Raw genomic sequence first — 16,246 nt, forward strand, 5'->3', positions numbered from 1 at the left:
GGCCGGAGGAAACCCACGCAAGCACGGGGAGAACATACAAACTCCGCACAGGAAGTCTGGAGCTGGATTTGAACCCATGACAGGTTCCCATGACATGAACTGTGCCGCACAAGCGTTAACCACTGCGCCGCCGTGCTGCCCACAGTTAAACTGTAGCGAGTAAATTGTGTTTGTGGGTGACTTAGTTCAACATCAGTTTGAGTTTGGTGGTTATTATGAATGGAAAACTCGATTCATTTTGACAAATCGACCAAATTGTTTGTTTTCTTACCTTTTTTTAGTGTGGTCATTTTGATGCATTTATGCAGTCTTTGTAAAATTATACATTTTAATATAGATCATTATTTTTACTCTCCCACTATCCTTTTACAACACCTCTCCACTCATTCCTATCACCAACAAGAGCTCTAGGTTCCACTAGGTTTAGACCTGTGTTTGGACACGTTCTAAGGGATGGTAAAGGGATATGGACGTTTGAATTTGGGTTTGTCTGTTGAACTCTTTGTGTTTTGTGCCAAAGTTTTCTGGAGTAAATTTTGACGAGCTGTCTGGGGGCTGACGCGGAGGAGTCGACCAATGAGACCCAGCAAAAGGGCGAAGGAGATGCTTTGCTGAGCAACTCGGAAGAAGGAGAAGAGTCGGTTTTTGGAAGGAGAAGCGTGCAGAGATGTAGTGATTTGTGTGTTAGAAATAAATCCACCCGCGAGTGAAATGCCGGCTTCTGAGAACTTTCTATGCAGAAAAGAGCGCGCAAATTGTTTGGATGAATGGTGATTGGGAAAGGTCACAAATTGGAGTCAGATGATTCATTTAAGTTTGTGTTGATTTAACATAAAATTCCAACAATAGGCAGGGCACCTGTATGATGCGGCAGGGGTAAACCAGTGAAAGCTGTCAGGCCCTGCCGTTGTACAGAAGAGTGTGTTGTGACAGGGCCGCTTTTTTGTGTCCCGTTTCATCTGGAGGGACGAAAGCATGACCGACTTGGGTGCCGAGGTGTTTCACTTGTTTGGTTGTTTGGGCTGGGCATGGTCACACAAAAAATAATTGTGCGTGTTTTTTTTGCTATTTTTACGCTTTTTTTTTTTTTTTTTTGTAATTGTATGTGTTTGTCTTGCTGTCTGTCACCCCTCTAGAGGGATATGAGACAGATAGACAGATAGATTTTTACTCTCGCTCCCCGCAGTGTCTTTGTCCTGTAAACAGAGAAATTAATGGCCACCTCATTAACAGTGAGAAGCAAATTTCGATTCCGATTGGTTGACTGATTTATAAAATAATCGTGTTTGACGTTGATTACAACGTAGTGTCTATTGTTTACTAGATTATACATGACATTTCGGATATTTAAGTAAATACATACGGAAAGCCACATTGTGTAAGAGTTAGTTACTAGATGGCGCTGTGTTGTCAGGTGTGAGTATGCGCTGATGCCGGACAAACATTACGGCGACTTAAGTGCGGATTCCACTGTGTAAGAAAATAATGCTCAACCTATGATTAAAAAAAAAATAACATTGTTATGACAGTTCATGGGCAGCATGGTGGAGCAGTGGTTACTGTGTGTGCGGCACAGTTCTGAGGTCATGAGATCGAACCTCTTGTGTGGAGTTTGCATGTTCTTCCTGTGCGTGCGTGAGTTGCCTCCGGGCACTCCGGTTTTCTCCCACATTCCAAAAACATGCATGTCAGGTTAATTGGCTGGTCTAAGTTGTCCCTACGTATGAATTAGCGAGGGAGTTGTCTGTCCCTGTGTGCCCTGCGATTAGCTGGTCAACCAGTTCAGGGTGTCCCCTGGCCCACTGCTCGAAGACAGCTGAGATGGGCTCCAGCACCCCCGCGACCCTAATGAGGATAAGCAGTGCAGTGGATGGATGAATGACAGTTCATATATTGTTGCCTAATATTTAAATCAATATTTGTTTTTTGAATAATGGAAGTGTGTTTTACCTCTGGGGCACTATTTACCTACTGTCCTTTTAAAATATTCACAAATAAAAAGATTAGAAACAAGATGTCAGGATCAGCAATAGAGTGGCCTAACCTTTCTGTATTTTAGCTTAGTACCAGGTTAATTTGTTACTGGTGACCATAGGCTTTATTGGCTAGGCATTTATTCCAATAGAGCAGAGGTGTCAAACTCATTTTCACCAAGGGCCACATAATGGCTAATGGGCCTTATCTATGCGTAATTGAATAGGATGCAAAACAATGTAAATGTTAATAACTCACACACATTACAGTTGCATTGAAAAATAATGTTGCTAAACATATCTTAACGAATAAATAAAACAATCTTCACGGATAATGTGGGAAAATTGTATTTTTCTCGTGGAAATTTCTTTTGTACATATATATAATGTAGAGCCATTGGCTGCCATTATATTTGCTTAATTATAAATTCAAATCACAAATAATTTTAAATTTGCCTAGAGTAACTTGATCTAGTGATATTTGTCAATAGCAACTATTATAAAAAAAAAATTGCCATAGCGTTCCTTAGCAAACTAATGGATTGTAAATGTATCTGTGTAAACAGGAAAATCAGTACTTGTGCAGTGTAGCTCAAATAAATGTACCATTTATACACTTTTGACTATAACAAGATCTTTGGAAGATGTCCGCCTAACCGGTTTATTTGCATTTCTTTTAATTCAACTCTTGACTGATGCAAGCATTGATTAACCAGGAAATACTCGTAGTTACAATCTAAAACGGGTTACATTTGTTGCAGGTCTAAAATGAACATAAAACAATGTACTTGTTGATCCAATTACGAATATTCAGTATATCGCTCCATTCATGATCAGGGTTGGGTAGGGTTACTTTAACTGGATTACTTTTGGATTACTCCAATACCAAATATGCTAATAAAAGAAACTAAGTATGAATAAAATGACTAAATTTTGTGCAGGCTTGGGGAGTAACGGAATACATGGAACGGCAAAAATGATGTTGGCAAGCTGTTTGGATTTATTTTCATTTTGTTTCTGTCGCATTTGATGTTCGTTTTGCCAGGGATCAAAGCCAGGAGAGAAAGCTTATCACGTGTTGTGAGTCATAATTGTATTTATATTTAGTTTATTTTGTCTTTTATTAGCATATTTGGTATTGGAGTAATCCAAAAGTAATTGAAAGTGATCAAGTTAAAGTAACCCAACCCTGATTTTATGTTCGTTTTGCCGGAGATCAAAGAGATCAAAGCCAGGAGAGAAAGCTTACCACGTGTTGTGAGTCATCATTTTATTCATATTTAGTTTATTTTGTCTTTTATTAGCATATTTGGTATTGGAGTAATCCAAAAGTAATTGAAAGTAATCCAGTTAAAGTAACCCTACCCAACCCTGTTCATGATACATCAAAACCAGTCACAACATCGCCTGGGGTGTCAAACTCATTGGCAGAGGGCTGAAACTCAAGCTACACTTTTGGTGGCGGGCTGTACAAGATAAACATTTATTGAAAAATGCAAAAACTAGTTTTTTTTAATATAAATATGAATTCAAAACGCACAGGATTATCCTTCCAGTGTAAACAAACTTAAACATTAAATAAATCAACATTTTGTTCTCCATAAATATATACCCTATCAAAACTATATAAATGCAAAATATAAATGTAGAAAATGAGTATTTTTTTACCAGAAATGTTCGCTTTTAACATGAAAATGAATTTAAAAAAAGACAATAATATTAACACATTCTCCATAAAACATGTATTCTGTTAAAACTATACAAATTTATCATCTGCACCGCTTATCCTCATTAGGGTGGCGGGGGTGCTGGAGCCCATTCCAGCCATCTCCGGGCAGTGGGCAGGGGACACCCTGAACTGGTTGCCAGCCAATCGCAGGGCACACGGGGACAGACAACACACTCGCTCATTCACACCTAGGGCCAATTTGGACTGGCCAATTAACCTCTCATGCATGTTTTTGGAATGTGGGAAGAAACCCATGCAGGCACGGGGAGAACATGCAAACTCCACACGGGGAGGCTGCAATTGCCAGACCTGAATCTCTGCATTGTGGAGCTTTGCGCTAACCACCGTGCATGTGTATATGACTATACAAATTCTTAATGTAAAAAAAAAAATATATATATATATATATATATATATATATATATATATATATATATATATATATATATATAATTAGTGCTTTTGAATATAGGCTTCTATTCTATAGATTGTTAATGGCCTATATTCCACATCGACAAAATCTGTGTATTTATTCCTGGTCGTCCTGGAAGGGGGATTACCTCAAGGTTTACTCACAATCGTCATGTTGAGTTTTTCCCTTGCCCTACTGTAGGTTTTAGATCAGGGGATGGTGTCATAATAGTCTGTAGTTTGCTATAAACTGGTCTGTGCAGCTCTTTGAGACTCCTTATGATTAAAGGCTTTACAAATGAGCGTGACTTGACTTGAGGTTTTTGAGTTTTCCCTTGCCCTCATGTAGGTTTTAGATCAGGTGATGGCGTCATTATAATCTGAGTTCTGTGCAGCCCTTTGAAACTTTTTGTTGTTAAGGGCTATACAAATAAACATGACTAGAGGTTTTTGAGTTTTTCCTTGCCCTCATGTAGGTTTCAGATCAGGGGATGGTGTTATAATAGTCTGTAGTTTGCAATAATCTGTGGTCTGTGCAGCCCTTTGAGACTCTTTGCGATTAAGGGCTATACAAATAAACGTGACTTGACTTGAGGTTTTTGAGTTTTCCCTTGCCTTCGTGTAGGTTTTCGATCAGGGGATGGTGTCATAATAATCTGAGTTCTGTGCAGCCCTTTGAGACTTTTTGTGATTAAGGGCTATACAAATAAACATGACTAGAGGTTTTTGAGTTTTTCCTTGCCCTCATGTAGGTTTCAGATCAGGGGATGGTGTTATAATAGTCTGTAGTTTGCAATAATCTGTGGTCTGTGCAGCCCTTTCAGACTCCTTTACAAATGAACATGACTTTTCTTAGTGCCGTTTAACATGATATTCTTGAACTATGCCACCTAGCTCCACAAACAAGACACACTGGTTTATCAGCAATTTTGGTTAACATGTATTCAGCTTCCCATCTGTATTGAAAAGCTGTTTTCGGCGTAATTGTTTTTGGTCATTGTGATGGTTTAATATCCACGCCACCAGAAACGCCACCCAGCTCGTTTCCGTTTAGCCTTCCTTTGCAGTGAGATATACAGTATAGATGGCCAATGCGTTGTTAGTAGTTTAGTTCGTAGTTTAGTTGTGGCTACACTCGTAGGGCTTAAGATAATCGATTGACGCAGAAAAGTTTCTAGGTTTTGCGGCGGCGGCAATGAAGTGGGGGGGATTTTGTAAGGTTTATTGTTCTATCCTCTTTATCATTTATCCATTATCGGTCAATACATATTACGCTACAAAGCCAAGGGCCCGAGACAATTGCTATCAGCCAAGAGGCCAAGTCAAGGTCCTAGCCACAGAGCCATGCAGCGATCAGTGCAAATGCACCGTTCCCGGAGGTACTGCAATACCGGGCCGATGCGTGGAGTGGACAGAGCAAGCTCGTGTTGCATGATGGGATTTGTAGTTTGAAAGTTACCAGCGGTCTATCCGGGCCATTATTGATGTGTATACAGACGTCCCCTACTTACGACAAACGATAGCTACGAAAAATAATCTGGGATTTCGAAAAATATCTGGACATTGCTGCAAGTTAGATTTTGTGCACCTTTTTAGTACAGGACAGTGCTACAGTACTTATTTCACCCGAAAGAATAATATCGCTTCCATGTAAAAAAAAAAATATTAACTATCTCCAGAAACTGTGAATATGCTTAATTGCTGTCGAGAAAAATTGTTCAAACCTCACATTGTTTATTTGCTAAAAACCCAAAAAACCAAACCACTAGTTGTATTTAATTGCTGTTAAAAGTGTCAATAAAGACTCATATTGTTGGGATATGATATAGTGAAATTGTGTGTTTAATTGCTGTTAAAAAAAATTTTTTAACGTCATGTAAAGAAATTGTGAATATGCTTAATTGCTGTTAAGATTGTCGAGAAAAATTGTTCAAACCTCACGTTGTTTATTTGATGTTACTAGTGTCAATAAAATTGTTCAAACCAAACAAAAAAAAAACTATCTCCAGCACACCATGATATTCGACATTTTTATTGTTTAATATCTCGTGCATCAATATGGTTGGTGATAAGAGACGAGCCATTACTATTTAGATGAAAGTGGAATAAGAAAGCTTGATGCGGTTGAGAAAATAGTCTGAACTCTTTTTATTCGTCCACTTTCTACCAGATTCGTCTAAATAGTCTGCATTTATATAGCGCTTTTCAAGTTAACGAAGACCTCCCAAAGCGCTTTTACAATGTGCTTCACACTTACCCACACACACACACTGATAGTGTCAGCCATGCAAGGCAACTACTTGCTCTTCTGGGGCATTAGGAATTCATGGTCTTGCCCAAGGACACTTAGTCATCGAACACGAAGGAACCAGGAAATCAAACCAAAGGCACATCTTGACTAATGTTTCAGGTTGTGAGACTTTACTTCACACTGCAGTGTTACCCGCACTCTATATCGTTTTAAATATACTTGAAGTACAGTGGAATATGTCTACTTGAGTAATTGTCTGGTTAGAGATTGTGATATATTCCATTAAGTGAAACGTTATACCGTTTAAAAGTAATACTTGAAGTACAGTAGCATACGTCTACTTGACCTCGGTTGAATTCATTTAACTCACTTTATATTGTAGTTTATTTTTAATCCAATTGAAGAGTAAAATAAGTCTGTTGCTAGTATTATGAGATGGTTCTTCAAACAAACTTTACTGCTTTTAACTTTTTTTCGCGGGTTGGTTATAAGTCTATACCGAAACGATTTCGTTCATTTGGCAGGTACTTGCTAGTTTTCACCAAGGGAATTAAGTGTCCATTAGTCCTATTTATCTATTGTATTGAGAGGCGTCAGAATTGAACTCAGATAAAGTGTGTGGCTCTTAAAAGAGCCGTTGGATGGAGAAATTGCCACGGCATTTTACTTGGAGCTGGTGTACTTAGTGACGGCCTTGGTGCCCTCAGACACGGCGTGCTTAGCGAGCTCACCGGGGAGAAGGAGACGCACGGCGGTCTGGATCTCCCGAGAGGAGATGGTGGAGCGCTTATTGTAATGCGCCAAGCGGGAAGCTTCGGAGGCGATGCGTTCGAAGATGTCGTTGACGAAGGAGTTCATGATGCTCATCGCCTTGGAGGAGATACCGGTGTCGGGGTGGACCTGTTTGAGGACCTTGTAGACGTAGATGGCATAGCTCTGCTTCCTGGATCTCTTTCTTTTCTTACCGGTTTTGCTGGCGCTCTTGGTGACCGCTTTCTTGGAGCCTTTCTTGGCAACGGGCTTTGCTGGTTCAGGCATTATTGCGATCAATCGATTCTAACTGTAGTAGTGAATGAAATTACTGTGAAGAGACCGTGAGTTTAAAACACCTTACATGCCAATTGTACTGTGCCAGCGCTATGTTTTGATTGGTCACAATTGCCATTCGTCACTCTGAAAGCTATCTGCAAACAAAGCATTTATAACATGAAACTATTTTTTTTCCCAACGTGCCAAAACGTTTTAAAATTATTTTGTGATGTTTTTATCCCCTGTATAGCGGAGTTTCAAGCTCAACGGACTGAATTTAAGGCAGGTTGAAGTTGTGTCTCACCAAAAGCCTTGTTTTCCCCTATTCTCAAATATCGTTTTTAAAGTTCCCAACACAAAATAACCACTAAAATAAAAACAAATAATACATAAAAAATGAAATCAACCATTTCGTCGTAAATCAATCAACGATACAGGATTTGAAGGGACGGTGTAACCTAACAGTATTAGTAAGTGCTTCTTAGTGGTGAAAAAAATAAATAAATCATGAAAAAAATGGGAATATTAGCTAAAATGACATCTAAAAACTATTATATAAATGCACTTTAGCAAAAACTACTCGTAGGTCAAAATATTTCTACTGATTTTACAGGACATATACTGTGGAACCTCGGTTCTCGACCATAATCCGTTCCATTTCTTTGTACGAAAAACGATTTGTACGATCACCGAAGCCGTTTTTTCCCATTAAAAGTAATGTAAAATAGTTTTAATTCGTTCCAACACCTTGAAAGATTGAATATTGAATATCTTGAATATTTAACGTAAAGCCAACCCAGGCTAATCGTACGTTCGCGTTAGCGTAATCTTCCGTACGAAAGATTACGCTAACATGAACGTGTAAAAATAAAAAAATCAGGCCGTTTACACGTCATTTAGCACCCGGGTCTCCACAACAAGTGGTGAGCGGTTAAAGGATAAAGAAAATAACTATGAATAGGATTTCTTACCGGTCGGCAGAACCCATGCTGTATTCCTGAAAGAAGGGAAACTCGCACACCTTCTTCATATTTTGCTATTATTTCTTTCTTAAATGCAATAGTTGTACGCACTACTCCTCTTTTTTCACCTGTAGCAACTTTGCTGCTTGCACCAACCTTCTTCCGAGGCATAATTAGGGGTTAAAACACTCCCTTCACCGCTTTTGAAAAACGAAAACAGAAAAGGAGTGCGCGTTGCCGTGACAACAGTTTTTCACGAGGGGTGGGGGCAATCTACACTCGTACGCCGCTCAGCGTCGCCCCTAGCGTACCGGCGTTCGAACTCCGATTTCTTTGAACGAAAAGCGAAGCAAGAATTTCTCGAAATTTTGGGTCGAGAACCGATTTGTTGGAACTGAGAGGCGTTCGAAAACCGAGGTCCCACTGTATATATTATTTGCGCCATCTTGCTGCTATGGGTAACTGAAAAATTAAGAACATGGCCAAAGGCTTTACAGAGAAAAAAAAAGATGAAAAATGGTGTTTTATGGTCACTTCAACTCTTCGTAGCTTGTATTTACTTTTAACATTTTTTATAGATTGATTTTACAAAATGTAAAATGGGCCTAGCATAAGTTTAGTGTCATCAAAATGCCACAGAGGTGGAAGTAACGTGACCACAGTGTACGTTTACATTTAACTAACTTTAATCCCCTCTATGGACGCTGACAACGGCAAAGTATATTGGAATGTATCGAGTCTATAAGCCAAATAAATTCACTAATACAATATATACGTGTTTATACATCATACTGTAGAGCTATTCACTACAGCAGTGATTTTCAGGTCACACTAGCGTGCCGTGAGACCTTGTCTAGTGTGCCGCAAGGAACTGACCAATTTTATCTTTGTGAAAAAAAGCATGCATCTGTTCAGTATCTTTGATTTTGTCGGATCATCAGCCGATTAACTAACATACATCCATAGCAGTAGGTGGCAGTAGATTGCCATTTTTTCATTCCTTTTATAGACTAATAATATACTCATGGGGTAATGCAGAGAAATGTATTAAATAACTTATAGAATTTTGATTAAAAATAGCTTAAATTTTAGTAGACACCCAAAATAGGGAGAAGAGATCACTGGGTTTTGAACTTACAAAGAAAACAGGGAAAGAAGCCTTCAAATAAAGAAGTCAACCAGCTCTACAAGGCTGCTCAGTCCTTTTTATTAGTTTTAGTTCTGCAGATATGATCGATAATACATCAAATAACGCAAAAAAAATGCGAACGTGATTTTGCCATTTTTTTAATTATCACTTTATAAAACCAAAAAATATAGTAGCAAAGAAATCTAGTATTTTTGTCATTTTTAAAATAGCAAAAAATTTCAAAATGACAGCAAAATATACATCAAAACGAATATGTATTACCACAATAACCGCAGAAGATTAAAACAAAACAAAACAATACTGTCATTTTAAGCAATATCTCATCTCATTAGGTGCACCGCTTATCCTCAGTAGGGTCGCGGGGGTGCTGGAGCCCATCCCAGCAATCATCACGCAGTGGGCAGGGGACACCCTGAACTGGTTGCCAGCCAATCGCAGGGCACACGGGGACAGACAACTCACTCGCTCATTCATAGGGACAATTTGGACCGGCCAATTCACCTGAAATGCATGTTTTTGGAATGTGGGAGGAAACCGGAGTGCCCGGAAGAAACCCACGCAAACACGGGGAGAACATACAAACTCCGCACAGGAAGTCCGGAGCTGGATTTGAACCCACGCAGGAGGTTCCCAAGACATGAACTGTGCCGCACATGCACGAACCACTGCGCCGCCGTGCTGCCCATTTTAAGCAATATGATTATTAAATAAAATAATTGAATGGATGGATGAACTTTATTTCGAAACCTTATAAAATAAAAACAGGACAAAAACAATGACTTAACAAAAATAATGTTAACATAACATGTTCGAAAGGGGCACAGACCCTCGTGGATATACATAATACATAGGTCAGATATCAATAATTATAATAACAATAGTCACATATTTTATTCACTAATCATCATAGTACCCATCTATTAATGTCATTATGCTTCTAGTCACTAAATATCATTGTGATACCAATGATAATAGCGATAAAAGTTATGATTAAATAATAGTAATAAAAACAAATAGTAAACAGTATTTCCAATCTCTAGTATCACTCATACGCCATTTTCTTCATCTCTGTATTCTGCTACTAATGGTTTTTTATTTATTTATTTAAACACATGAACAACAAAGTTAACTAGAGTTTGAAAACGCATTATTCCCCCCATCTCTCGTATCACTCATACCCAATTTTCTTCATCTCTATCATTTTTTGTATCTGGATTTGAACAGGTGAATATTTGAACATTGATCTCGTCTTGTGAAGTGTCCGCACACAGACACACACATACTTTTCCTGGTGGTTCTCCCCTTTGGGATTTTGAATTTACGACAGCCCCTTAAGTTATGACTTTCCTCTTTCCGAGTAAATGATTTTTTTGACGTTTCCTGGCAAGTTTTGGTTGAACTTAACTAGCAGTTATGAAGTGAAAAAAATTCTAATATCACCCATTTTAAATAATTGGCTCTGCATGAATAAATATTTGAATATGTGCAGTACTTTACTGCTCACCTTGCACAATGTCTGACCATTTCTTTTTTCTGCACTATGATGACTGTTTGCACCAATGCATATGTTGACTATTTTTGTTGCACTATGATGACTTTTGCACTAAATGCAATTTTGCACAACCCTTACGATACGGTATCACGATAACAACTGTATATAACAGGGGTCGGGAACCTATGGCTCGCGAGCCATATATGGCTCTTTCTATGAGTATCTGTGGCTCAGAGACAAATTTGATTGCATGCAAAATTTCTCCATCTTGTTTATAACTTGAGTGCTCTGGGGTTTTTAAGGATTATTGTTCTATCTTCATTATTCATTATCCATTATCCGTTATCGGTCAGTTCATAATACGCTACAAAGCCTAGGAGCCAGGACACTTACTCTCAGCCAAAAGGCCAACCTAAGGTCCTAGCCCTAAAGCCTTGCTGCTATCATTGCGAATGCACCGTTCCCGGAGGTACTGCAATACCGGGCCGATGCGTGGAGTGGACAGAGCAAGCTCTTATTCCATCTCCAAGCCTTTAGCCGGAATCAAGGCCAAGCTAAGGGCCAAGCCTAGGAGTCGGGACTCTTACTCTCACCCATCAAACTGAAGAGAAATCTCAATACCGGGGGGTTTGGGGTTTTTAAGGGTTATTGTTCTATCTTCGTTATCCATTATCCATTATCGGTCAGTTCATAATACGCTACAAAGCCTAGGAGCCGGGACACTTACTCTCAGCCAAGAGGCCAGGCTAAGGTCCGAGCCCTAAAGCCTTGCTGCGATCATTGCGAATACACCATTCCCGGAGGTACTGCAATACCGGGCCAGTATATGTCCATCATTAAAGTCCACAGTCCAAAAATCACAGCCAGAAATTTCTGGCCGTGAAGCAGATGCCGTTCAAGCAAAGCCAGACCAAAGCTAAATAATGTAATTTTACTTTGCAGTATATATAGGGCACGTTTTTCACTTTACAGTCAAGGTGTCACACAAAAAAAGGGGGAAAAAAACTCGTTTTGGCTGTACAACGCTAAAGAATCCTTTATATAAAAGTTCACTATATAATCTGTGTACCTTATGATGAATACACAGAACTGTAGATACGCCAAAACACCGGAAGAGAACTTAGTCATTTGATTGGGTGAGTGGGAGGGATGGGTGGAGCTATGCAAAAAGTGCAAGCACTCCCTCCCTCCCATCTCTCGCCCTACGCGTCTGTGCCAAAAGTGAGCGCATCAGGCTCCCTATTTGCAGAATGTTGTGACATTTTTACACAATAACTGCTTGCATCTGGTTTTGAAACCAATATGTATGAAAAAAGGGTCAAAAGGAGTTTAACCGATCTTGAGTAATTGCAAGAAAGAGACAAGTTTAAAGTGGTACGTTTGTTGATTTAGGGACAGGGGCTCTGGCATTATTCCCTTTTCATAATTTGAATCAAATCATCAAAAAATAAATGTGCTGAAGACTAAGCTTTTGTCTGGGGCGCAGGTTTGGCAATTTAGTAAATTTGTCTCATAATATATGGTGTGGCTCTTTCCCAAAATAAAATAAATATTTGCTTTTATGGCTCTTTGAGTCATAAAGGTTCCCGACCCCTGGTATAACATCCCACATGCAATTTTCTTGTGTAAATACCATGTAAATTATAACTATAGCCTTATCCCCCTTCTTTCATAACCTTATCTTCCCTATTCCTTTATCTTCTTGGCTCATACCTCACTGGGAATGTATAAATCTGGAGTGTCATGCCCAATTTCGTTGTCACAATACTTTAACCCATTTTGCAATAAGGACAATAAAGGGATATTCTATAGTATACCCGACGGTCGACAAGGTGTATTACGCATATACAAACTGAAGTTTACCATCCCTAGAGCTTAGTATTTTGACCTGAAATTCCAATTTACGTCTAATTATAGTACTGGTAATCTTGTGTTCTAAGATTTAACAACATGACTGATAGCGATAGAATATTCTCTCCAAGAAGTGGTGAGTGGCCCTTAAAAGGGCCGTTGTTTGAAGTGATGGGACCGGTACAACTTATCCGCCGAAGCCGTAGAGGGTACGGCCCTGTCTTTTCAGGGCATAGACGACATCCATAGCGGTGACAGTCTTCCTCTTAGCGTGCTCAGTGTAAGTAACAGCATCACGGATCACGTTCTCCAGGAAGACCTTGAGGACACCGCGGGTTTCCTCGTAGATCAGGCCGGAGATACGCTTCACACCACCGCGGCGAGCCAGACGTCGAATTGCGGGCTTAGTGATTCCCTGGATGTTATCACGGAGAACCTTACGATGACGCTTGGCGCCTCCTTTTCCGAGACCCTTTCCTCCTTTGCCTCTTCCAGACATGATTATTAGTGTGAGATGATCTGAAGATGAAGTGAAGACCTGAGAGCAAGAACTGCTGACTTAAAAATAAACAGCGGACCTAGAAGAGGACATACAGATGACGTTTTCCTGAAGGGGAGGAGCTTCCCTCAACCGGATACCATACACAAATATGCCGGGAAGGATTACGTCACATCTACGCCTGGTGCCATGTCTTATTTCGCTGAAAATAATGTACACTTATGTTGTTTTATCAATGACAATCAAAATTATTCTATCTAGTCTATTAGATTTTGTTATATTCGTTGATTTTTAGACTGAAAAAGCTTCTATTTGTTGATTTCTGAACTCAATTATATAAAGTGTATTCAGTAATCAGGGTTGGGTAGGGTTACTTTAACTTCATTACTTTCAATTACTTTTGAATTACTCCAATACCAAATGGGCTAATAAAAGACAAAATAAACAAAATATGAATAAAATGATGACTCAACACGTGGTAAGCTTTCTCTCCTGGCTTTGATCTCCGGCAAAACTAACATAAAATGCGACAGAAACAAAATGAAAATAAATCCAAACAGCTTGCCAACATCATTTTTGCCGTTCCATGTATTCTGTTACTCCCCAAGCCTGCACAAAATGTAGTAATTTTATCAATATTTAGTTTCTTAGGTCACGTTCCGAATGCGAATGCTTTGTTTAGTTTTGGTGATAACGGGACTCTGACGGACGGAGGAGGCCAGACGCACAAGGACAGACATCGAGGCGAGGGGGCCACGTGGGGGTTATTTCCTGCCGCGCCCATGGGAGGAGCCGGGGCGCCGGCTTGCGGAAAAAGGCGTGGGCCGGCAGAACTTCAGAAGATCGAGATCGGAGAAGATCGAGGGAGAACGAAAAAAAGGCTCGACGAAGACTCGAGCGACACTAATTCAGCTAATCCGATGGAGTTCACTTAGTTAAAGACTTTAAGAAAATAAATCTGCCCTGTGTGGAAATGCCGGTCTCTTGTCCGTCTTTTCACAAAAAGAAACAAGCGCGGATTGTTCGGTGGTTTTTGGTTAATGGAGTCAGATAACTAATCCGAACAATTTGGTAAACGACACATTTTAAGAGTATATTTCCTAACAGTATAATGAAGCATCCACACTGACTTATAAGAATTCGAATTTTTCAAACTGAGGGCTACTTTTTGGTAATAATCAACGGAAAGGGCACCCAGTTTGATATACATTCCTAAAATGACTTACCATGAGGTACTTTTGTTGTTACTATGCTCTTACCGAGTTAATTATTAAAAGTCAAATTTAATAAACTTTAGTAAACTACAACAAAAGTATACTTTTACCAAAACAAAATCACAATAACCAAGCACTGATGAGCTATTATCAGAACAGGTCCGTAAGCACCTCAACTGTCTCAGAGGGCACCCAGGAGCTTGTGGGCACCACTTTGGAGACTCCTGTTATGGACAATAAGGAGACTCAAAGTTATTTTTACACACAAAAAAATGAACATAAAATAGGTTAGGCCAAAACTTGGATTTGAAAACAACCAAATGATACAGTTCCGACATTCAAATAGACCAGAAAACGAGATATAAGATTCCTTAATAGGGCATGAAATGTAAAATATCACTCTACAAAACAAGCTTAGTTGGCTCTACACCACTTAAGCCTGGTGAGCATCATTAGACGCGACATTAAACTTTTGGATACTAAACCTCAGATTGTTAGAACAATAAAGTAACAGTGTGTCAATAGACCTTGCGATACGTATGACCTTCCCTTTTTTCGCTGCTCTACATTTCTTCCATTTTTCAGCTGCAAAGCTTTTCTTTCAGTCTGATTTTCGTAAGGTTTGGTACTGAACTTTTGTACTATTTTATACACTGTTTTATCTTACGTAAAGTCAAATATACTTGTTCTAAAATCTGACTTCAGTGTTTGAGGGCAAACTCTGAGAGAAGGTTTGTGGTGAACCGCACTTTGCCTTGGAATGTGCCTTTTCTTCCATTCTGTGCAGATAACAATGACTTATCACCTCGCCCGGAGTGGGGGAGTATGTACCTGGCACGTCCTATCACCCCTCCTCCCATTCTTCAATCATGGTTGGGAAATTTGCATCGACGACAGGCGGGGACCAATCAACCAGAGGCTTGGTCATGGGGCGTGAACATTTCATCGGCATGAATTGTAACAAAGGAACACCCGGAAACCCCCTCATCTCCTGCACATGATTGTAATTGGCACAGACAGAGACCTGATTTGTTTAACTCTTTGTTTCGGCTAAATAAATTACTATGTGGACTTTACTCGGTTCAATAATTCCTCCGACTTTTGGGCATGCTCCAACTGTAAGGATTTGGACAAGACACGTGAAGTGCGTGGAAAATCTAGCCAGTTCACAAAAATCAGGGCTCGAAATTGCTAATTAAAAAGTAAATTAAGTCAAAGTTACAGTGGATGAAGGTAAAAATACACGGGTTGCCCTGACTTTGTGTTCTTAATGCGGTATTTTGAAGTCAGTGTCGAAGTAGAACGAAATTGAGTAAAGTCAGTAGAGTTTTTTGAGAAACGGCTTCTTTGGCTCGGGTCACTAAAAAGAACCGGCTCTTTCGGGTCCCAAGCGGCTCTTCAGGTTGTTTTTGCTTCTTTAATCCATACACGACCAAATAGTATGTAAAATTGTGCACAAAATGACTTAAAGGAAGGAGGGGACATAGAACAAAAAAGAAAAAAATACCAAAATGAAAAAGTAGTGAAAAGCTGAGAAAAAAAAGGAGAGAAAAAGAGAAAAAAGAAAATTTCAGAAAAAAAGCCAGAAGAAAAGAAAGAAGCAAATAAAGGGAAAAAAGGTAATAGAGAACAAAAAAGCAAGAAAAAGGTAACAACTAGGAAAAAATAAACACAATAAGATTTTT

The 16,246-nt window shown here is 39.4% G+C and overlaps 2 protein-coding genes and 1 pseudogene across 2 annotated transcripts; all 3 read right to left on the reverse strand.

Moving 5' to 3' along the window:
- Positions 1–7,027: 7,027 nt before the first annotated feature.
- LOC148350017 (histone H2B-like) lies at positions 7,028–7,402 on the reverse strand. The gene has a single exon (XM_088355780.1). The coding sequence runs from the start codon at positions 7,400–7,402 to the stop codon at positions 7,028–7,030; it is 375 nt and encodes a 124-aa protein (XP_088211906.1).
- Positions 7,403–11,451: 4,049 nt separating this feature from the next.
- Positions 11,452–11,527, reverse strand: LOC148350018 (U2 spliceosomal RNA; annotated as a pseudogene).
- A 1,424-nt stretch (positions 11,528–12,951) lies between these two features.
- On the reverse strand, positions 12,952–13,347 carry LOC148350019 (histone H4). Its single transcript, XM_088356216.1, has one exon. The coding sequence runs from the start codon at positions 13,345–13,347 to the stop codon at positions 13,036–13,038; it is 312 nt and encodes a 103-aa protein (XP_088212342.1). The 3' UTR covers positions 12,952–13,035.
- Positions 13,348–16,246: the final 2,899 nt, after the last annotated feature.

Source organism: Urocampus carinirostris, chromosome 16 (genome assembly GCF_059441175.1).
Source record: "Urocampus carinirostris isolate Australia breed hairy pipefish chromosome 16, RoL_Ucar_1.0, whole genome shotgun sequence".
Taxonomy (NCBI): domain Eukaryota; kingdom Metazoa; phylum Chordata; class Actinopteri; order Syngnathiformes; family Syngnathidae; genus Urocampus; species Urocampus carinirostris.